Source organism: Giraffa tippelskirchi, chromosome 4 (assembly GCF_054371585.1).
Source record: "Giraffa tippelskirchi isolate mGirTip1 chromosome 4, T2T-mGirTip1v1.2.pri, whole genome shotgun sequence".
In the NCBI taxonomy this organism is placed as follows: domain Eukaryota; kingdom Metazoa; phylum Chordata; class Mammalia; order Artiodactyla; family Giraffidae; genus Giraffa; species Giraffa tippelskirchi.
In genome coordinates this window covers 99365382-99387740 of record NC_137278.1, presented here as the reverse complement: position 1 = coordinate 99387740, position 22359 = coordinate 99365382, and the positions used below count along the sequence as shown (strand labels likewise).

The 22359-nt window shown below is 56.4% G+C and overlaps 1 protein-coding gene across 12 annotated transcripts; it reads left to right on the top strand.

The window, feature by feature from the left end:
* The first annotated feature begins 6150 nt into the window (after window positions 1-6150).
* On the top strand, window positions 6151-22189 carry PROM2 (prominin 2). 12 transcript variants are annotated; one of them, XM_081484786.1, is made up of 25 exons: window positions 6323-6545; window positions 6695-6816; window positions 7177-7226; window positions 8027-8244; window positions 8328-8448; window positions 8737-8800; window positions 9011-9100; window positions 9344-9543; window positions 10176-10250; window positions 11040-11103; window positions 11345-11504; window positions 11805-11957; window positions 13185-13308; window positions 13869-13960; window positions 14071-14155; window positions 16880-17026; window positions 17529-17600; window positions 18540-18632; window positions 18768-18821; window positions 19108-19188; window positions 19387-19455; window positions 20112-20201; window positions 20389-20495; window positions 20839-20913; window positions 21102-22189. In XM_081484786.1, exons 5-24 carry the CDS (start codon window positions 8329-8331, stop codon window positions 20900-20902), a joined length of 2004 nt encoding a protein of 667 aa, XP_081340912.1. In that variant the 5' UTR covers window positions 6323-6545; window positions 6695-6816; window positions 7177-7226; window positions 8027-8244; window position 8328; the 3' UTR covers window positions 20903-20913; window positions 21102-22189. The 12 variants fall into 12 exon arrangements, with proteins under 12 accessions (XP_081340904.1, XP_081340905.1, XP_081340902.1 ...); XM_081484778.1 differs by lacking the exon at window positions 6695-6816 and having other exon boundaries at window positions 6151-6545; window positions 8027-8229; window positions 20139-20201; window positions 20839-20909; XM_081484779.1 differs by lacking the exon at window positions 6695-6816 and having other exon boundaries at window positions 6151-6545; window positions 8027-8229; window positions 20139-20201.
* Window positions 22190-22359: the final 170 nt, after the last annotated feature.

Below are 22359 nucleotides of genomic sequence, written 5' to 3'. Positions count from 1 at the left end.
CCGCGCGTCTCCACAACTAGAGAAAAGCCTGCATAGCAGCAAAGACCCAGCACAGCCAAAAATAAATAAATAAATACAATTATTTTTAAAAAAGAGAAGCTGGCGTCACTTCAGATGAGGGCACATGGCTCAGAAGCCCCACAGTTTTATGTGGCTTCTTTATATTTTAGCGACACAGTGTGTGCTAAGTCACTTCAGTCGTGTCCGACTTTTTGGGACCCCATAGACTGTAGTCTGCCAGGCTCCTCTGTCCATGGGATTCTCCAGGCAAGAATACTGGAGTGGGTTGCCATGCCCTCCTCCAGGGGATCTTCCTGACCCAGGAATCAAACCTGTGTCTCTTATGCCTTGTTCATTGGCAGGAGGGTTCTTTACCACTTGCACCACCTGGGAACTGCTATGTAATTCACACTCCTAGGTGAATATGTCCACACTTTGTTCTGTGGTACTTGTGTTAATTAGCATAAATGCATACCTTGGTGAACCCTCACTTTGGATTTGAACTTCTCTAATGAAATGGCCCTCAATACTTTGGCCACCTGATGCAAAGAGCCAACTCACTGGAAAAAACCCTGATGCTGGGAAAGATTGAGGCCAGGAGGAGAAGGCGGTGACAGAGGATTAAATGGTTGGGTGGTATCACTGATTCAATGGACACGAACTTGGGCAAACTCTGGGAGATGGTGAGGGACCGGGAAGCCTGACGTGCTGCAGTCCATGGGTCGCAGAGTCAGACACGACTTGGCAACTGAACAACAACGATGAAATGAGGCTGAGGGCAGTTCTACCTGTAAATTACCCAGAGAAGAAAGACCTTCCTTTCTTCCCAGATGAGCAAAGAGGCTCAGAAGAGCAACTTGCCACTTCCTGCAGGCAGCATCCTGCCTCCTGAGGGTGGTTGCTGCAGGCTTCCCTCCGCGGGGCTGGCTGTGGGAGTGCAGGAGTGCCTGTGCCATCTCAGGCGTCAGGGGTTTCCTATGTTATGTCCCCACCCAGGGTCTGGGGAGCCCCAACTTGTTCAGCCCCACCGTCAGCCTGGGGATGTAGGAGCTGCGTGGGAACGGAGAAATGCTGCCGGGGTGGAGCCCTGAGAGGGCTGCGGTGCCCATCCCCATCCTCAGCAGCTGTGAGCAGCCTCCGTGGCCCGGTCTGCAGTGGGGCAGAGAAGGCAGGAGAGAGGTGCAGGAGGGGTGAGGACAGGCAGGGCAGGTCTCTTGGCTGCTTCCAGCGGGGAAGACCAGAAGTCAAGGGGGTCTTTTCCTTGACACTTCTGTACTTCCTTTTGAGGCCTGGGGGGTGGCCCTGTCTTGGGCACAGGTGGCCACTCCTGGCATGGTGCTCTGGTCCCGCCTCACCTAGTTGTGGCCATCACCAGAGGGACTTAAAGTTCCAGAGTCCAGTTGAGCAGCGCGGGACAATGGCAAGAGGCCTCCACAGGGGCGACCTTTGGCCTCTCAGGCCGGCTCCCGTTACAAAGGCATCGTAGCTGTCTAACCTCATTATTGACCAGAGCTCCCTTGCAGTCAGCTGGGCCATCACAGTCTTTTTTGTTTCCACAAACAGTTATGAATCTAGGAATCTGTGAAATGGCTATTTCAGTTCTCCTGCTCCATTTCATGCTGAACAGTTGAACCCCACCCCAGTCCAGCGGATGGAGATTCTTTTGAATCTTCCTTCTGTCATCAGGACCACACAACTTTCTTCCCCAGTTTCATGTAGTCAGCATCAAGCAGGAGACAGGTTCTAATTCAAAGCAGGCAACATGTCACGTGAAACTTCCCTGTTGATTTTATGGTTTTTTTTAAATCATTGTTTTAAAGCATTTATCTGGCTGCACTGGGTGTCAGTTGCAGATGCCGGGTCTTTAGTTGTGAACTCTTAGTTGCAGCATGTGGACTCTAGTACCCTGACCAGGGGTCGAAACTGGGCTGCGTGCATTGGGAGCGTGGAGACTTAACCACTGGACCCACCAGGAAAGACTCCCTGTAAACTTTAGGTATTGTTTTTTCCCCACTCTCCATGATGTCACTCATCTCCTAATCATGGTTGGGTGGGCTTATCTTTTGGGCCTAGCCCCCCTCTTCCAGCCCTCCACTCACAAGGACCCTCCACTTCTAAGCCTGTGTCCTTGCAGAGCAGTATCGTGGGGACAGAGGGTGGAGCCACTTCTTCCTGGATATAATATAAGATCTAGTTCTTTAAGATTTTTGGCCTGGAACTGCTAGGCACCTGAATGGAACGTGTCCAGGAGAAGACTCAGGGTGCAGACAGAGCTGCCAGGGGTCTGATCCGTGGTGCTGTCATGAGCACCCAATGGGAAGAAATAGATGCATAGCACCTCTAGAGGCTCTCTCTTCAGGCTGGGCCACAGTGGCCTGGGGGATGCTGTTTCATGTTGGCACTGTCAGTGTCTTGCTGCTTGAGTTCAGGATGTGGCTTGTGGTTCTTTGGTCTCTGGCACCAGCAGATCTGGGAGAACAGGTAGCCTTGGGCTGGCAGGACAGCCTTCTCTGCCCTGTGGGTCTGATCCCTTGCCAGTGTGCAGTGGGGGAGGTCTCTGACCAGAGACCCTCTGAGACAGAGCAGGAGCACTCAGTGGTTTCCTGTTTTGGCCCCCAGACCTCCTGAGTCCCAGCTCCACTTCCCATGCGTGGGCTCCTCAAATGCCCTGTATCCCTATAATAAATGCTCACTTTTTAAATCACTAAGTGGATCTCTGACTCTTGCCATCAAAAGAAGGCTGACTAAGGCAATGCTGTGCTCTAATCTCGCTGATCTGTCCCCTGGGATGATTTACAACCCATTCGACTCAGTGGTAAAGAACCCGTCTGCCGTGCAGGAAACGTGGGTTCTATCCCTGGGTCAGGAAGACCCCCTGGAGGAGGAAATGGAAACCCACTCCAGTGTTTGTGCCTGGGAAATCCCATGGACAGAGGAGCCCGACAGGCTACCATGGGGTCGTAAAGAGTCGGACACGACTGAGCACAGGACAGCAACAGCCCAGGGCAGGAGACAGATTCCAGAGGCCAGAAAGAGGAGGAGCCAGCCCTATGGTCTGCTGCTTCCTCGCTGGGCATTTCTCTTCCTTCCCGTTTCCAGGGCAGGCGGCATGAGGCAGCCAGAGGGCCACCTGGTGTCCTTGGACCCAGCTGCTTTGTGAATCATGGCAAAGATTCCCCCCTCCACCCCCGCCCCCTCAGGTCTCCACCTCCACACTCCCCTCCCTAATCTCAAGGCCTGTGAGATTTGGGAACCATCAACTTCTGACGATGTGTGAGGTCAAGTGTAGGAAAGTGGCTCCAGAAATATTCCCAGGGTAACGAGGGTCAGTCAATCCTAGATCAACCAAGGAATCTCCATGGATGGTAGCGGGTCCCAGGGATAGCAGGAGGAAGGGACATGCAGGTGTGCCCGGAAAGGTGTGACTACAAAGGGGGAGCAGGACAGAACCTCCTTTGGACCTCCTTCCTGATTCTAGAAGCCCTCCAGCCCCCGCCTGCCAGCTCCACACTCTTAGAGGCTGCTGCAGGGGTAACCTTGCGGCCCAGAGGCCCAGTCCCCACACAGCCTGCTTGGTCTGCTTCTCCTAGGAATTCAGTTACAGCGGCAATTTCCTCTCCTCCTCTGCCCAGCACCCAGGGCTGACCCCCTGAGCCTCACCTGCTCTCCCAGGTGGGGCTGGAGGAGGGGAGGAGACTCGGGCCACCAGCCAGTCTGACGATAGATTGTTTAGATTGCTTCATCAGGATCTGGCTCAGGAGAGAGACTCATGGCTTGACCATTGCCTTGGGACAGCCCCTGCTTCCGAGCCTCACTTGGCCCACCTACAAAATAGGCAGATTCAGTATCTTTATCAACCCTCCTCACCCTACCCTAAAAAGGAGGCTTGGTGTGTTTTGCTTTTTCTTGGAGAAACTCTTTTTCTTTTTTTTTAAATTTTTATTTATTTATTTGGCTGCAATGGGTCTTAGGTGAGGCCTGTGGGATCTAGTTCCCCAATCAGGGATCAAAACCTGGGCCCCCTGCATTGGGAGTACGGAGTCTTAAGCCACTAGACCAAGAAGGAAGTCCCGACTGGGGAGACTCTTATCTTCAAAGTGCAGTGTTTTTGTTAGAGACACATGAAAATTAGCTTAATAATAATTGTTAAGAGAGGGGTGGGCAGGGAGACAGGACCTGGGGGTCTGGGCTGCTTATCTCCCAAAGCCCCAAGGGTTTCTAATCTTCCCCATGTAGTTAGGGCCTCAACTTTCCCGCTGCTGCTGCACCCAAGTCAAAACACACAGAAAAGCCTAAATGGCAGTTACTAAAATTGCACAGGTGGATTACACCAAGCCAGGAAGGGGCTATTTCCATCCTACTGGCGGCAGGACTCAAGTTAGAAAGTGATGGCCAGGTAAGTCATTCCTTCTAGGAGCTCACATTGGAGGAGGAGAGTGAGGGGGAGCAGGCAGGCTCCGGGGAGACCAGCCCTTCCTGATGGCAGCCTTGGTGTCCCCAGCTCAGGTGCGGAGCTCAGGGGAGTCAGATGGGAAGGGGGAGGGGTGAGCACAGCCTGCATTTAGCTTTTCAATATGGTTACAGGGCGGGGCTGTCCGGGGCCTCCCTCCACAACTGCAGCTGGGCTCCAGGGGTCAGTGCTGACCCTGGACACCCTCCTTCCAGACCCGAGGAGCTAGGGCACCCCCAGTCCATTCCCTGGGTAGCCCTGATCCTCATCTCTGAGTCACCCTTTGATGAGGTTCCGTTTCCTGTCTGCACCCTGTTATTAATTAGACTATTCTTTCCACAACTGCATCCTCTTAACCCCCAGCTCTCCAGGGATAGTGATGGAACTACTCGGGGCTCCGCTGCAGGCCCAGCCTTGGCTTAAACTTAAGGCACTTCAGAGGACTTGCCTGCTGGTCCAGTGGCTAAGACTCCGAGCCCGATCAGGGAACTAGATCCCACATGCTGCAGCAAAGATTGAAGATCCTGCATGCTGCATCTTGGTGTGGCCAAATAAATATTTTTTAAAAGAAAAAAAAGGTAAAATTTGAGTCACTTCTCTACCACAGACCCCCATGAGCAGCCCAAACCCCTATTCCTCTCACACACGCCACAAACCAAGCCTGAGCTGGGGGGTTCCATGGACAGGTGCATCCTCTCCTTCCAGGGCTCCATGGTGGCTGCTATGGCAACTCACAAACTTCTCACACTTCTTTGAACATGAGTAATGCATGTTTGTTGCACACACATTAGTAAGTGCAGATGAGCAGAAGAGAATTAGAAATTGCCCGAGGTTCCACTTGGAGATGATCATGGTTTTATGCCTTCACTCCAGGTACCCAGCTATTCGTCATCAGCTACTCACACTTGTTAAGACACTGAGTATCTTTCAAAAGAGCCATTTCCACATAATTTTCTTTATTGACAGCCCAGTGTGTGAGATGCTCATTTTGCCAGTTTCTCCACCACCCAATGATGGTGCTATCAGGGCTGTTTCTGGGATTGTGAATAATGCTGCCAGGAACATCCATCCATTTAGCAAATAATTCCTCCAACCTGCTCAGCTATGGGCACCCTCTGTGTACTGGGCTCACAGCCACTGACAAAACAGAAGCCTGTGCAGACACATCTCTGGGCATATTCTTGACAGTTCTTTCAGCCGATGACTGGATGGGGCATTGCTGGGCTAAAGGGCACATATTTACCAGGATCCACCCTCCCAAAGGATTGTACCCATCTGAGTGATCCATCAGAGAGCCTCCCTGGACAAAGCCTGGTGGCCTCTCTGCTCCAGACTGACCTGGCATGGGCGCAGGCATGGCTGGAGCCAACAGAACAGGCCCAAGAGGAGCTCAGAGCGGAACCTGGCTCCTGGGCCCAGGTGGCTGCAGTCCTTCACCTGGTGGCTGTTTTCCCAGGCTCCAAATTTGGCTTCTGAGTCTGGGCACTGAATATAATCGTTGAAACTGGGCCATCCTCCATAATCCAGAGGTACTGACGTGCGCGCCCTCAAGCCCTCCCTAGAGCGTCTGGGGAGGGCAGAGGGCACCCAGGCTCCCACCCGAGGTCGCTGGGGGGCGGGTCCGGAGCAGGCCCTGCCCCCACCCCAACCCCACCCCCAGCCCAGGCCTCCACCCCTGGCCCGGCCGCGCTCGGGCGGGTGCCCAGGTAGCCCAAACCTGTCGGGCAGGTTTGGAGAGCAGAGAGCGGCGGGACGGAGCCGGGTGAAGGATGCGCGGCCTGCCCCGTGCGCCTCTCGCACTCTCGGCTCCCTGAACGCCGTCTGCCCACCCGCAGCCTACCGGCCGACCCCATGGTGCGCGCGCCCGACCTCCTGGCGGCCCTCCTGGGCCTGGGCCTGGGGGTAGTCCTGACCCTCCCGGGGGCGGGCGCGGTGGGCTGCAGGGCCCTCGGCCCGGCGGAGCGCCTGGCTTTCGCCCCAGCGGCCAAGGCCCGCTGGCTGGCCCCTCGCGTCCGCGCCCCGGGACCCCTGGACTCCCTGTACGGCGCCGTGCGCGGCTTCCTCTCCGTGGTGCAGCTCAACCCCTTCCCCGCGGGTGAGTGCGCCCCTCCCCCGGACGAGCCTGGACGAGGTTGGGTCCCCAGCCTCACCTTAATCGCCTGTCCACCGCGGGGCGCGCCCACACTCGGCAGCCACTTGGAGGACAGGGTCCCCAGCTCTCCCCACCCCCATCTTCCTCCCCAGAAGCTCCCAGAGCATCACCTTACTGAGTGACCTTGGGCAAGCCCCTGTTCCTCTCTGAGCCTCCGTTTCTCGGCCCTCAAGTAGAGGAAGATACATTCAAAGTTCTCAAAGAGCCGGCTGAGGTCTACTCTGGGACTGGTGTTGTGGGGGGCTTGCAAGGACCAGGAGGGACGGCCGGACCCCTCGCAGCCTGTCCCTTAACTCTTAGCAGAGAGGGCTGCTAGACCAGGCCCCTTCTCTGCTTTTAACCAGCTTTCCTACCTGGGGGGCTCAGAGGGAGCCTTGGGCCAGGCCTGCTCTCAAACATACCCTACTGTATCCCTGTGGAGGCCAGGGTATGTGGGCACTGGTCTGTGGTGACACTGCCTTCTCTGAGGGTGCCAGGTGGTGGGGGGACCCCCTCCGGAGAGGGATTAGCCTGGCAGTGGGGGTGGACAGAGGCAGGGCCGCTGCCTCCAGACTCAGCTTGACTCTTTCCCCAGAGCTGATTAAGACCCTGCTGAATGAGCCGGCCTCTGTGAAGGTGGATGAGGTGAGCATGGAGGCAGTTTGGGGGAGGGCATTCAGGCGTGAGCATATGGGGCAGGAGGAGACAGGCCTTCTCAGCTGAGCCCACATGGCTGGGTGACCCCCAGGGTGGGGTTCAGGCATCGCTTCCTCTCTTCTGTGAGCAGTCTACGGACTTGATTTCAAATCACAGCTCTGCCCTTAAGTGGTTGTGGGGTTGGCGTGCATGCGTGCTAAGTTGCTTCAGTTGTGTCCAACTCTGCAACCCTATGAACTGTAGTCTACCAGGTTGTTCTGTCCACGGTGTTCTCCAGTGGGTTTCCATGCCCTCCTCCAGGAGATCTTCCTGACCCAGGGATCGAACCTGTGTCTCTTATGACTCCTGCATTGGCAGTAGTTCTTTACCACTAGCGCCACCTGGGACAGGGAGCCCCAACTCCCTGGACTTCCCTTCCCTTATTTGTAAGATGGCAAATAACAATATGGGGCTTCCCCAGGTGGCTCAGTGGTGAAGAACCTGCCTGCCGATTCAGGAGACGCAGGTTCGATTCTTGGATCAGGAAGATCCCCTGGAGAAGGAAATGGCAATCCACACCAGTATTCTTTCCTAGTAAATCCCATGGACAGAGAAGCCTGGCGGGCTACCGTCCATGGGGTCACAGAAGAGTCAGACATGACTTAGTGACTGAACAACAACAAATAACTATAAGGACACGGTGCCCCTCACAAGGAGATAGGAGATGTGGGCAAGGTGCCCCCTGCCCCCCGCCTGCTTCTGATGTCAGGCGGGAGAGGGCTGCCCCTCATGCCTCGCTGCTGGCCCAGGTGGTGCGGTACCAGGCAGGCTACGTGGTGTGCGCTGTGATCGCCGGCCTCTACCTTCTGGCGATGCCCACTGCTGGGCTCTGCTTCTGTTGTTTTCGCTGCCGCCGGCGCTGCGGGGGTCGAGTGAAGATGGAGCACAAGACGATGGCCTGCGAGCGTGGTGTCCTCATGACCTTCCTGCTGCTGACCACCCTCGTGCTGCTGTGAGGGGCGCCCAGGTCAGGCGGGAGGCATGGGCCGAGGCCCAAGGGGCCATGGGCATTCAGCCAGCAGCCCCCTTCCCTCTCCCCCCTCCCTGCAGGATGGGTGTGGTCACTGCCTTTGTCACCAACCAGCACATGCACGAACAGATGGGCCCCAGTGCCGAGGCTGTGGCAGAGACTCTGCTCAGCCTCCGGGGACTGGTTTCCGAGGTCCCCCAGGTGAGCACCGAGTAGCCCCTCACCCCCACATGCCCCCAGGTGGACGAGACGGGCCAGAACATAGTGAGTCCTGCAAATTCCTGCTTAGCCGGCACATTGGAAAGGGTGCCTCTTCCAGTGTGCACCTGACTGCCCCCTGCTGGGGAGTCATCTTTATAACTGCACTCTTGCTATTCTCAGGATGGACGCCCAGGTGCAGGGATGGTGGGCAGGAAGGGCCTGGGAAGGGATGGGAGCCAGGCTGTTCTGTGACAAGGAAGAGCAGCCTCTGGCCCTATGTTTGCCTAGGAGCTGAAGGCCGTGGCAGAGCAATTTTCCCTTCCTCAGGAGCAAGTCTTGGAGGAACTGAATGGTGAGGTTTGGGCGGGGTTCTGCCCGGGGGGCCCTCTCATCCCCTCATTCATGCCCTTGAGGATGTGGGGATCGGGCCCAGCTGGGCAGCATGGCACTCACTCCACTGCAGGACACCCGACTGCCCAGCACCCCGAGTGGTCAAGGGGAGGTGGATGGTATGGTGGGGAGGCCCCGCGGCCCACCCTGCAGACTGCCCTATGCTCTCCAGGTGTCGGCAGCAGCATCGGGAAGGCGATCCACTCCCAGCTCAAGAGCACTGTGTATGAGGTGCTGGCCTCAGTGCTCAGCCTGGGCCAGGGTGAGTGTCTCCCCGGCCCCACCCTCGCCCAGCCCTACATTTCTTCTGCCCCACCCCTACCTTTCTGGACTCTCTGTCCACTCCTGGCTTCATGTGCCCTGGGGCCGCTTCCATTACAACTACAGAGATCAGGGACCACCAGGCCCCTTGGGTTGGGGGAGGAAAAGATGCTCTGACTTCCCCAAGGCCTCTGAGGATGCTGGTAGCAGCAGAGACCCCTCAGTCTGGATGTGGGTCTCTCAGCCCTGCAGGTCTCCGTGGACCACCTCCGAGGCCTGAACGCCACCTCTGTGGAGCTGCAGGAGGGGCAGGAGGCCCTGGCACCGGCTCTCCATGGGCACCGGGAGCGCCTCCTGGCACTACTGCAGGAGCCCCACTGCCAGGGCTGCTCAGTGGCCCTGAACAAAAGCCACACCCTGGAGCTGGGAGCAGACTTCAGCCAGGTGCTGGCCCAAGACTGAGTCCTCCTGGGGTGAAGGGGGCTGCTCTGCCCCACAGCTCCAGACATCCCTGGGCAACCTGTGTTCCGGGTGTCTTCTGAAGCGAACACCGAATCCCCTTCCCCAGCTGCCCCTCCTCTCTCCACACACCTGGGGTTAATGACCGTCATCCTGTACCATGCTATGTGCCGTGAGCCTCACATGACTTGACTTCTTTTTTTTTTAATTTTTTGTTTATGTTTTTATTTTGGGCTGTGCTGGGTCTCCGCTGCTGCTCTGCTTTTCTCTAGTTGTGGCGAGTGGGGGCTACTCTCCGGTTGTGGTGCACAGGCTTCTCATTGCCGTGGCTTCTCTTATTGTGGAGCATGCATGGGCTTAGTTGCCCCACAGCATGTGGGATCTTCCCAGATCAGGGATAGAACCCATGTCCCTACCACTGGACCACCAGGGAAGTCACGACTTAGCTTCCTGAGTTCTCACTATCACCCAGGGCTGTCGGGGCTGTGGTGGTCCCCATCGTAAACATGAGAACACTGAATGTTCAGAGGCCTCTGCCCCCATCCTTCCCCAGGGACCCCTCCCAGGCTTCTTCATGGACTTTGTCATAACAACCCCCTCTCAAAAAACCATTTCAGTTGCCCTCCGTGGACCATGTCCTACATCGGCTGAAAGGCGTCCCAGAAGCCAACTTCTACAGCATGGTCTGGGAGGTGAGTACCTGCCCTGGGCTACCTGACTTCTCTCCCGCCTGCCTGGGAACTCAAAACTGAGAGACCTCAGTTCTGCTCTTTTGTGGTGGGAGGCCAGTTGAACCTAAGGCTTGGGTCCAATCAGGGCCTCACCTACCACGTGGCACTCTGGACTGGAGGCTCACGATGCTGGTCCTTGCATGCACAGTCTGGTGGGGGAGGTAGGCCTGGAGTTCAGAAGGAAGGGCTAGGATCCTCATGAGCTGTGGGCTGGGGATGGCTAGGGAGCGAGCTCACACCCTGAGCCCCAGAAAACAGGCAGCTTCTCCTGGGTGGAGACGGGCTGTGGGAGGAGGGTGCAGGGTGAGTCAGCACCTGTGACCCAGGGCCTGGAAAATGCCAGGGTTGGGGAACTGCTGAGTCAGTTGTGCTGGGTGACTAGAGCAAAGTATTCCAGGAGGAAGGAAGTGGAACCGGAGGCTGGAAGAATAGCCCAGAGCTGGACTTTAGGGAAACAGAGGGTCCTATGTAGAATGGCTGGGAGAGATGAAACAATGGCTGGGACTCTGCCGCAATAGTCCCAGCAGGAGGGTGGAGACAGAAAGGAGCCGTGTTTGGGGGAGTTGAGTCAGCCTGAGCCGAGGGAGGGGAGAAGGACCAAGAGAGCAAAAGGAAACCCATTTCCCTGATTTCCTGGGCTGGAAGCACCATGGAGGGATGCTCTCCCCCCGGACCTGGTGAAACAAGGGTCCCCCAAGCTGGGCCCCCCGGGTGGAAAACAGGAGGCACAGCCTCATTTGGTTCCGGCAGGAGAACACCACCTTCAACGCCCTCCCAATCCTGGCTGCCTTGCAGACGGCCGACATGGTCAGAGGTGAGGGCCTGCCCAGGGGCCAGACAGGCTGTCCAGAATGCCCCCACCACACTCCTACCAAAGAAGCTTGTCAAGAATGGAGCAGGACAGTGGGGTGGGGGAGGCTGAAGGCTGCCCTCTGGGGTGGGCAGGCCCGCTAGACCATCTCTATGCATCCCTGATGTTCTTCCTGTCCATCTGTCTCCTTCCTGGGCCCCTGGGGAGTCTTCCCCATCCCTTAAGCCCCTGCTGCTTTGGGCAGAGCTGAAGAAGGTGGTGGCCGAGCAGCCCAGAGGGCTAAACACAATGGGAGAAGCGTTCCCAGTCTGGGAGGCAGCTTCTCGCTGGAGCCAGGCACTGGAGGAGGTCGAAGAGAGCAGCCGCCCCTTCCTGGAGGAAGTGCAGAGATATGAGAGATACAGGTGGAAACCTGCGGAGGGGGTGGGGGTGGCGGCTCAGCCTCTCAGCCACCCTGGGCCTGGTTTCCAACCCTAGTCAGCCCTCCTTGTACTAAGTCCCTGCCTCCATTTAAGCCAAGACCCCTTACTCATTGGGCCTGCATGCCCCCGACTTAGTTGTGCGCCCTGGGGATCTGAGCCTGAGGACCCTATAGGAAGTCACCCTTCTAAAGCCCCGGCCTCAGGGTTAGGCGCCTCACCCAGCCAGTAGGTCCTCAGTCAGCCCCCACTTGTTTCCCTGACTCCCCACCTCCTCCTTGGCAGGTGGATTGCAGGCTGCGTGCTGTGTTCTGTGGTCCTGCTCGTGGTGGTATGTAACCTGCTGGGCCTCAACCTGGGCATCTGGGGGCTGTCTGCCAGAGAGGACCCCAGCCACTCGGAAGCCAAGGGAGAAGCCGGAGCCCGCTTCCTCATGGTGTAAGAAGGGCTGGGGGAGAGGGGAAGGGTCTCTGCCCACCGGGCTGGCACATTCTTCTCATGCTGCTAGTGTGACTACAGAAGCTGCTCCTGGGGATCAAGAGACTGAGCTCTGGTCTGGCTCTGGGCCAACTTGCTGCATGGCCCTGGGTGAATTATAACCCAACTGGGCCTCAGTGTCCTTCTTTGTATAAAAAGGTTGGCCTAGAGCAGGAATGGCAAAGAGGAAGCACTTCCCCTTCCCCACTGGTGGCAACTATAGTAATTGATGGGTGCCTTTCTCTCTGAGCCCAGATGAATAATGGTGGCTCAGCAGTGAAGAGTCTGCATGCCAATGCAGGAGATGAGGGTTCGATCCCTGGGTTGGGAAGATCCCCTGGAGAAGAAAATGGCAACTTTGCTAACTATAATAATCAATGGGCACTTTTCTCTCTGAGCCTCAGAATCCTTCTTAATCCAGTATCCAGCCATTAGCAGGTGGCACCAGAGGTAGAATCTGTTTGCCATCCCTGAACTAGATCATCTCTAAGGCCAGGGCTGCCACATTTAGTTGTGCAGGGTGGGCACTGCATAAAGGGGCCTGGCCCAAGGGGTGAGTGAAATCCAGCCCACGTTTCACTCCCCAAGCTTCAAACCCTGGCGTGGACCCATCCCTACCTCATAAAGAAGCTCTGGATGGTCGTATGGGTCCTACTTAGATGCCATAGGTGGCTGCCCCTGCTGGTGAGTCATGGGTGAGTCATGGCTGGCCATGCCAGGTAGTCATGTTGAGGCTGAGCCTTGGAGCTGGCCACCTGCAAGTGCCCTTGGCCCAGAGACCAGCAGCCCTGGCTCTTTTTCTAAAAAATTGATTTATTTAATTAGAGGATAATTACAATATTGTAATGGTTTTTGCCATACATCAACATGAATCAGCCAGAGGTATACATGTGTCCCCCTCATCCTGAAGCCCCGGCTCTTTGAGCAAAACAGCTGCCCTCTCCTCTAGGCTGCCATCCAGGGCATGGAGTGGGGATGGGGCGGGATGAGGTGGGACAGTCACCAGTTTTGAGTCCTTTCTCCTGCCCTGGAGGCCGAGACCTGTGAGGTCCTCTCCCCAGAGGACCCTGCCCTGGGGCTGGCTCACTGACCAAGGTGGCCCCGGGATGCAGAATGGGGATGGAGAGCATGGTCCAGGGCATCCTCCCCCCTCAACCCATCTCAACCGTGTCCCTCCACCTTCCTCAGGGGTGTGGGCTTCAGCTTCCTCTTCGCTGTGCCCCTCATCCTCCTTGTCTTCTCTACCTTCCTGGTGGGCGGCAATGTGCAGACGCTGGTGTGCCAGAGCTGGGAGAGCGGAGAGCTATACGAGGTGGGCTTACTTACCCCTGGGGCCCAGAGGAACATGGAGAGAGACATGGGTAGAGTTAGAGGTTCAGAAGGAAGTTGGGAGCCAGAGGGGGCCAGAGGGCGAAAGGCACAGGAAGAATGATGGAGACAGCTAAGAAGAGAGACGGAAATTCACCAGTAAATAAGGAGTAAGAGAAAAGAGCCAGTGAGTCCCTGGGAGGCCACCCAGGCCCCAGGCAGGGACCTCTAGGGATGGCACCCAGACATGAGCCCCTCTGTTTCCTAACACTAAGTCTGGGAATTGGGGATCCTGGTTCCCTATTGCACTGAGCAAGTGAGCTGAGATGCTGGCCCAGATCCTCTGCCGAAGAGCAGGCTGGCCACCCACCTAGAGATTCCTGGAGAGTCCCTGCAAGGATTTAGGGCCCAAGAATGACTGGAGATAGAGGCAGGTGTGAGCTGAAGTCAAAGGGGTGTGGTCTCTGCTCTGCCAGGGTGGCAGGGGACCAGGCCCTGGGAAGGTGGGGCAGCCCTGTCCCCTACTCCCTGCTCCAAGCCCATTCCCTCGTGCCCCACCCCCAGTTTGTAGACACTCCAGGGAACTTGCCACCGTCCATGAACTTGTCCCAACTTCTTGGCCTGAAGAAGAACCTCAGCATCCTCCTGGCCTATGAGTGAGTGGGCAGCCTGGGCTGGAGTGGGGTGTGAGGGGGCACTAAGGTGGGTGTCCCGTTAGGACGACACACCTGCCCTTCCATCTGTCATCTCCCATGTCCATCCCCAGGCAGTGCAAGCAAGGGGCTGCACTCTGGACTGTCCTGCAGCTCAATGACTCCTATGACCTGGAGAAGCACCTGGATATCAGCCAGGTGAGAGAACCTTCTGGAACACAGTGGGGACCCCCTTCTGCAGGTCCCCCCTTTTTTGGTCTTGCCTTTATGGAGGAAACTTCTCCTTTAACCGGAGAAGTCCGCAAGGGCAATGGAGGTGCCTCCGGGGCAGGAGAGCCAGGTGCAAGCTCAGGGCATGGCCCAGGGCTAGAGCCCAGGGAAGGTTCCAGAGTGTGTGGGTGGGCGCATGAGTGCCTGGAGGCTGTGATCAGCTCAGAGTGCTGTGCTCCTAGGAAAACCGAACACAGCTGAGGTTGAGACCGGACAGGGTGGTGACAGTGAGTGAGAGGACTCGGGTGTGTGTCCTGACCCAGGACAGGCATCGGTTGGGATGCTCCAGTTGTGAGTGGGGAGGTTGGGGAGGGCTGTGACAGTGAAAATGATGGTGATGAAGCTGGGTACCACTAGAGTAGGGCTCCCTACAGCCCCCGCCTGAGCTCACACAGCCCGTAGGCGATGTCAGGATTTGACTCCCCACCAGCCTGTTCCCTAACCATTGGACTTTGCCAGAACTTGGTGTGTAGAACTGGAGAAACTTATTCACACTGGCAAGAGACAGTTCGAGAACAAAGAGAAGGAAAATCTGCTTCATGAGAGGAGACGTGCTTTGTGAATGTGGTTCTCCCAAGGGTGCACAGAGGCTGTAAAAATACCCCTCCTGTCCTCCCTCCGCTCCTCCTAGGATGCTAAATCCTGCAGAATCCTTCCAACTCCTTTTTAAAAAATATTTATTTAAGTATCTACTTGCATTTTCTGCCCCTTTTATTTTTTTTCATGGCATTTTCATTGTTGTTGCTTTATTTTTATGCATTTATTTTTAGGCCATCCTATGGGGCATGTGGGATCTTAGTTCCTCAACCAGGGATCAAACCTGTGCCCCCTGCATGGGGAGTGCAGAGTCTTAACCACTGGACTGCCAGGGAAGTCCCCTTCCAACTCCTTTTGAATTCACCATCCATTCCTAGCCCACAGCACAGCATAGCCAAGTGGTCCAGATTTTCAGTCCCAACTCCATGTCTTAAACTGTATAAACTGGGGCAGTTTCCCTAACACTGTCGCCACCTCCTCCTTCAACATCTCTAATCAGATGGGAGGTCGACTGAGCAGACTCTGTCCTTGTGGGAGGCTGCAGGATGAAAGCTGGCCAGGAAGGGCTTCTGTGAGGGGCCTAAGCACTGAGATGAGGTCCTGTGCTCTGCTGACTGGAAGGAGGGGGCGCCCTCAGCCCTGGTCCATGGAAGGGGTCCAAGTCACAGAAGAGCTTCAGGTCCAGAGGAATTGAGCAGTCCTTGGGGGCCATCTGGCAACATTCCAAATACGACCTTAGGAGAACTTGTCCTCAAAGGAGGTAATAGTGAGCTGATGATGCAGAGATAAGTAAGACAAGGTGTGCCTTCCCGGGCCCCAGGAGGGCTCTGCCCATCTGGAGACACGTGTACCTGTCTGTTACTGATGCCTAAAACCTTCTCTAAGGTTCTGGCCTCTGAGAGGATGGGCCTTTGCTCCCCTGAGGAAGGCAGTGTGGGGGATGGGGAGAGGTAGGCTGAGCTGCATCCTCTGATGCCCTTCCTGGCTTCAGCTTCTCATCTGTGAAACTTGGGGCTGAATTTCATGCCCTTTAAATCTCTCCCAGCAATGGTTGGAAAATGTCGAATCCCTTTTTAAACTGCTCTATCTTAGAAATAATTTGGCTGCCTGTTGCGAAGAGCCGACTCATTGCAAAAGACCTTGATGCTGGGAAAGATTGAGGGCAAGAAGAGAAGGGGGCAACAGAGGATGAGATGGTTGGATGGCATCATCAACTCAATGGACATGAGTTTGAGCAAACTCCAGGAGATAGTGAAGGACAGGGAAGCCTGGTGTGCTGCAGTCCATGAGCACTGAGTCGCAAAGAGTCAGACACCACTGAGCAACTGAACAACAACAAATCTTAGAAATGTTGATTGTGTCCATTCATTCATTCATTTATTTTTACCCATTCAACAAACTTGTACTGAACCCATCACATGTGAATCTCTGCTCTAGACACTGCTGGTTTGGTACAGAATTGAGCAGAGAAGATGCCATTCTCATGGGGCTGATGGCAATAAACAAGTACCCACATAAGTAAATAGCATACTTGGTGATATAATAAAGTACATAGCATGTGTGTGTTAGTTGCTCAGCCATGCCCAACTCTTTGCAACCCTACAGCCTGCCAGGCTCCTCTGTCCATGGAATTCTCCAGGCAAGAATACTGAAGAGGGTAGCCATTCCCTTCTCCAGGGATCTTCCCTATTCAGGGATTAAACCCGGGTCTCCTGCATTGCAGGCAGATTCCTTATCATCTGAGCCACCAGGGAAGCCCAAAGCACATAGCACACTATGTGTTAAATAAGTAAATAGCATGCTATGAAGACCTTAATACAAGGTGATATAATAAAGAGGGGCCAAGGAAGCTATTTCTACTGGGTGACCTTGGAAGGTCTGTGTTGCTGTCCAGTAGCCAGACAGGTGCTGGAGGAGAGCTGAGTCTTGTTGAGGGTGAGTTAGAGTTGGGGGTGGGGAGAGTAGGGGGCAGAGGCCTGCTAGGACCCTGTCCGGGGCTGGTAGTGTCCTCGATATACAGAAGGAGGGCCTTGAGGGGTTCCTCACCTGGGACAGCAGCTTTGGGGTCCTGGCTCAGCCACTGAGCATGGCTCCAGCCTGCCCCCTCCCTCCCAGTACACTGTCAAGCTGCAGCAGGAGTTGCAGAAGCTCAAAGTGGATGTGAAGAATCTGGACCTGCTGAGCCCAGCGGCCCGCCGGGACCTGGAGGCTCTGCAGAGCAGTGGGCTTGAGAGCATCCACTACCCTGGCTTCCTTGCCGAGGTCAGCAGTGGGCACCTCATGCCAGACCTTGGTAGATCAGTGGGGCCTACAGAGGAGGTGGGGGTGGGGTACTATCTCACCTCATTTGGGCCCTCCACTCTCCTTTGACTCCCCTACGTGTCTCTGGGGCCTCTTCTGTTGGGGATGTCCCCAGACCCTGTGTCCCAGAGTGCCACCCTCCCCTCCCTCCCACCCCCGGCTGGGGGAGTGAATGCGCCCCACCCAACCACAGGTATCGTTCTCCATGGTCCTGAACCCACTGTTGTTACAAAGGCTCTTGGGAAGTTGCCTCTCCATTGGGTTACACCAGAGGGTGCCTCACTTTTTTCTTCTTTCCTAATGGAAAATGTCTTATATATTCCACAATTTCAGGTCAAACCCATTGTGACTGATGTGTTGTTGTAGTAGACTTAGCTGGTGTGGGTACTTTCAAAATACTGGGAATTCTAGGCTTGGAGGAACCGGGGTTCATCCCCTCTTGGCCTCTCCTGTCTATCTCTAGATTCAGAAGCCAGTGGTGAATAGCGACGTGGAGAAGCTGGCCCAAGAGCTGGAGGGACTGTCCCAGACCCAAGTGAGAAGGGAGCAGCGACCCTGCTGGGCAGGCTGGAGACAGAAGCCAGGGAGAGGGGATGGGCAAGAGTGCCTGACTTGGGGAGGTGTGTGTGTGAAGTTGCTTTAGTCGTGTCCGACTTTTTGTGATCCCATGGACTGTAGCCTGCCAGGCTCCTCCATCCACGGAATTTTCCAGGCAAGAATACTGGAATGGGTTGCCATGCCATCCTCCAGGGGATCTTCCCAACCCCAGGATTGAACCCGTGTCTCTTATGAATTGGGGATGGGATGAGGGCAAAGGCAGGGGATTGAGGGCCCCCACCACTGAGGGCTGAGACCCTGGGCCCCTCACTGGGATGAAGGGTCAGTTTTGTAGGGTCAGTTCTGACTCAAACTCTACCACTAATTGGCTGTGGGGCCTTGGGCAAATCTTTCTACATCTCTGGGCCTTCATCTCTAAAGTAGATTATCCCTCACCTCAGATCAGATGATGTCAGATGTGGTCTGACATCACACAGCTGGGCAGGCATTAGTAGGTGCACACAGCTTGTAGCATCCACAGGATCAGATGCTGTGAGGACAGTGGGATGGATCAGATGCCATGACAGTTGCCTCTAGAAGCTTAAAATCTACTGGAAAAAAGAATACTTTGTCTTTATAAATATTGAGAGTTTTAAAAGTTCTCTTTGAGACATCTCACAGACAGCCCTCCCCAGTTCCCCCATGGTGGGCAGAGCAAGTGAGAGCTGAACTTGGAACTTGGGCTCAGGTAGGCCCCCCAACCCAGATGTGGTCCAGGAGCTTCAGGAGGCCTCAGTTTCCTGCCTCTGAGCCCAGCCTCTGATTCCAGCACTTTCCACGCCCTGCAGTGTGTCTTGTTGAGCAGTTTGGTGAAGGATATGTTGGCAGAGGCTGTCTTGGCCTGGGCAGAGTGCCATTCTGATCTGTCTCCCCTCAGGGCAATGCTGCGCTGGGGCAGCAGCTGCAGGAGGAGGCCCAAGCGCTCCAACACCTCCACCAGGAGAAGGTCCTCCCCCAGCAGAGCCTTGTGGTACGTCTGGACACTCAGGGAGCTGGGGACCTGGAGAGGAGATGCAGGGAGGGGGCGTGGAAGAGGAGGGGGGTGCTGTGAACCCTCCCTCCTGCCCAGCCCTTCCCCTAACCAGCCCTGCCCACTCTTTCACAGGCTGAACTCAACCACAGCATCCAGGCATTAGCATCCTCTGCCCCACATCTCCAGGTGGCCGCTAGGGAGGGGTGGGGAGGGTGGGATGGGGTAGGTGGGCAGTAGAGGGAGGAAGGACTTGGGGGTTCAGCTGACTCGAAACCTTGCCTGCTCTGATCTGTCCCAGTGGAGGTGGAGGCTGGGTGGGCAGACCCCCAGGGACCACCATATATGGCCTCTGTGTCCTTGGGGCCTAACACCCCCCATCCCAAGTTGAGTGTGTTGTGTGTTGTATGTTGAGTTAATGGAGGGACGAGTGAATGAGTGACTGTTCCCTGATGGATCCTCTCTCCTCTCCCAGTCGGAGACCTCAGGTGTCCTGGACAGAGTCACTCACCTGAAAGGAGAGCTGCCTACCCGGGCCACCCATATCCTGAGGAATGTGAGTGGGGGGGCGTGGGGCAGGGACAGGGGGCAGCCTTAGAGTTGGAAGTGAGTTGAGTGGTTAAGGCACAGGGGCCTCACACCCTAGGATTTTCCAGCCCTGCTCCCTCACTGGGGGCTCCCAGGAAAGACAGCTCAGCCTGTCCTGATGGTGCCTGGGACCCTTACCAGCCCAGGACTCCTCTCTTTCTTGCAGGAAAGTGAGTGTTTCCTGATGCGGGAGATGGGCTACTTCTCCCAGTACATGGCCTGGGTGAGAGAGGAGGTGAGTAGGGGCTCAGACCCTCCTGGCCTCAGGCAAGCTCCCAGATATTTACCTTCCTCTGCCCCCTAGAGCCCCTGGGGTGCCCTGGGCCCAAACTCCCAAACCTGGCATCCGGATGCTGAGTTCTGCCCACCCCCAGCCTCTGCCACAGCCCTTCTCTGAGGCCTGAGCATGGTCAGTGTAGCTCTCTAGGACACACCAACCATCGGCCCCCTGCCCTTCCTCGTGCTGGCCCCTTGCTAGCCTGTCTGAGGCCAGCACAACCCTCAGAGTCTGCCTCCTTCTGTGGGCCCTTGCTGATCACAGCTTCTGCAGGCAGTCTGCCGCTCGCACTGGGCTGGAGGGGTCTTGCTTAGCCCTGAGTGTGTTTGCATGCATGTGTGGGTATGAATGTGTGCAGTGCACTGTGTGTGTGCACACATGTTGTCTTCCAGTGTGAGTGACTTGGAGGACATCTCTGGGCACACAGCAGGGGCTTAACACAGGCTGGTGAATGGGGTGGGAAGTGCAGGAGGTGAGCGACAAGCCAATGTCAGTGGGTCCTCATCGCTCTGTGTTCCCCTGCCTGGGCCTGTCCCGCGTCCTTGTCAGCCTCTCTCTGAACACCCGTGGGTCTGAGTGTGTTGGCATGTACCTGCCTCATGTCAACACCACAGGTGACTCAGCACATTGCCACCTGCCAGCCCCTCTCCAGAGCCCTGGACAATGGCCGTGTGATCCTGTGTGACATGGTGGCTGACCCCTGGGTGAGTGCCCTGCCTCAGCTCATCAGGGCTCATGGACGTGGAGGCTGCCACGGGAAGGGCAGCGTGAGCCTACACCCTGGTCCTTCCCCACGTCCTTCATTGAGTCTGGGGGGGACTGGGGTCTCGAGCAGTGTGGGAGGGTGCCGCTGCCCAGCACAGCGTGCTGACCTCACATCCTCTGTCCCAGAACGCCTTCTGGTTCTGCCTGGGGTGGTGCACCTTCTTCCTGATCCCCAGCATCGTCTTTGCTGTCAAGACCTCCAAGTACTTCCGTCCCATCCGGAAACGACTCAGGTGAGGAGGCTGCCAGGGCTAGAGGGGGGCAGAAGGGGCTGAGGAAGGAGCCCTTCCAGCTGCTGGACCCGGCCCCCTGCTGCCCACACTCCCGCTTCTTAAGACACACACCCCTCCAGGCCAGGGAAGCCTGTGCCTAACCCTGAAGAGTCACATACTCTGAGGAGCTCCAGGGCCATAAAGTTCTTCCATGTGTCCGCCCCTAAGCCTTCTTGCTGTAACACACCCACCGTTCATAGCTTTGGGGAACTCTGCTCTTCTGGGCTCTGGGCTTGTTCCTGTGTTGGGGCTGAGGGTCTGGGCCTGGGGGCTCACGCACTCATCCCCTGCGACAATGCTGCAGCTCCACCAGCTCCGAGGAGACGCAGCTCTTCCACATCCCCCGGGTCACCTCCCTGAAGCTCTAGGACCCCAGTGAGTGAGTTTTTCCAAGCCCGTAATTCCTTGGTGCCACCGGTGGGGGCAAGAAGGGAAGGGGAGGGCTGGGATCTGGGGTCCCCAGGGCCCAGGAGGAAGGTTCTGGGATGTGGCCAGGACAGACAGGCCTGAGCTCGGCTCTTCCTCTCCCACCTCCTCCCCCTCCCCAACTTGGTTCTTAATCCACAGCACGGGTATGGCCGCAGGGTGACGTTCGGGGCTGCCTGCCTCCCCACTGACTTGGCTGGGACCAGAGGACTTCTGTCACTTTTGCTGCCAGAGCCCAGGCTGGCATCCAGGCCTGGGTTGTCCCCTGTCTCCAGTTACCAGACACCCTCTTGCTAATCCCTTTGCACCCCATTTTCTGCTCATGACCCCTTCATTCATTCATTCTCAAAAACACACTTAGCTTCTTTTGAACTTCAGAGCCAACAGAATCCCTCTGGTGTCTCCCTTCTCCTCCTCCCTGCAGTATATCAGCACCAGGAAGAGCCTGTTGTCCACCTAGAGGAACCCCCCCCCCAGCCCCTGGGGGGGACAGAGACCCTGCCCAGCCCCACGCTGTCCCATGCCCCCTCCCTGCGCCTCTCCAAGCTCCTTGCTCACTTCCCTCCTCTCCTCTGGCCCCCCACTTGCCCTCTTTGCTCTGTTCCCTCCCCGGCCCTCACTTCCTCCCCCTGGAAAGCCCTTTCCCCCTGTGTCCCCTCTTTACCTTATCCCACTACCTGCTGACTCCAAGACACCTCCTGCCCAACCACACTGATCAGGTAAAGCCACCAAGCAAGCCAGGGGCCTCCATGGCCTGGGACAGCTGCAGGCTCTGCTTCGTTTCCCCTGAGCCCTCCACTCCTAGGGCACTGGGACCATCCCTCCACAGACCCCGGCCTGGATTTCTGGCCCCAAGAGTGCAGGAGGCCCATGTGAAGGCTGAGCCCCCACCTGCACCTTGGACTGGGAATCACGCTGCTGCCCCTTTGCCCTTCTCTGAACACTGGCTTCCTAGGAAGGGACTTAGGGTGTGGGCTACAGTGGGGGCTCACCCTCAGCACCCAAGAAAGGAGCCTCTTTGACAGCTACCCAGCTTTTCCAGGAGAGATCTGGTGGCCACAAGAGGATTTTGCACGATGGCCCTTACTCCTTCAGTCCCATGCATGTGGCCGGTGTCATCCCATCTCCATCTTTGTGTTGGATCCTGAGTTCTGGCAGTGGGGAAGAGGAAGAGAAAGAACAGGAAGTGGACAGGACCTTGGATCCATTAAAGTGTTTTCCTTGGCTAAGCCTTGGCCTTGGGTCTTTCAACTCTCCCAGGCTGGGGCCCTGGATGTGGTTGGTGTTCAATGAGTGTGGAGAGGGAACTTCAAGGCCTCCTCTGACCACAGGCATCCAGGGGTCACCCCAACAATAAGCAGGTGGGGGTGGGGCCCACTCTGGGAGCAGTCAGACCTGG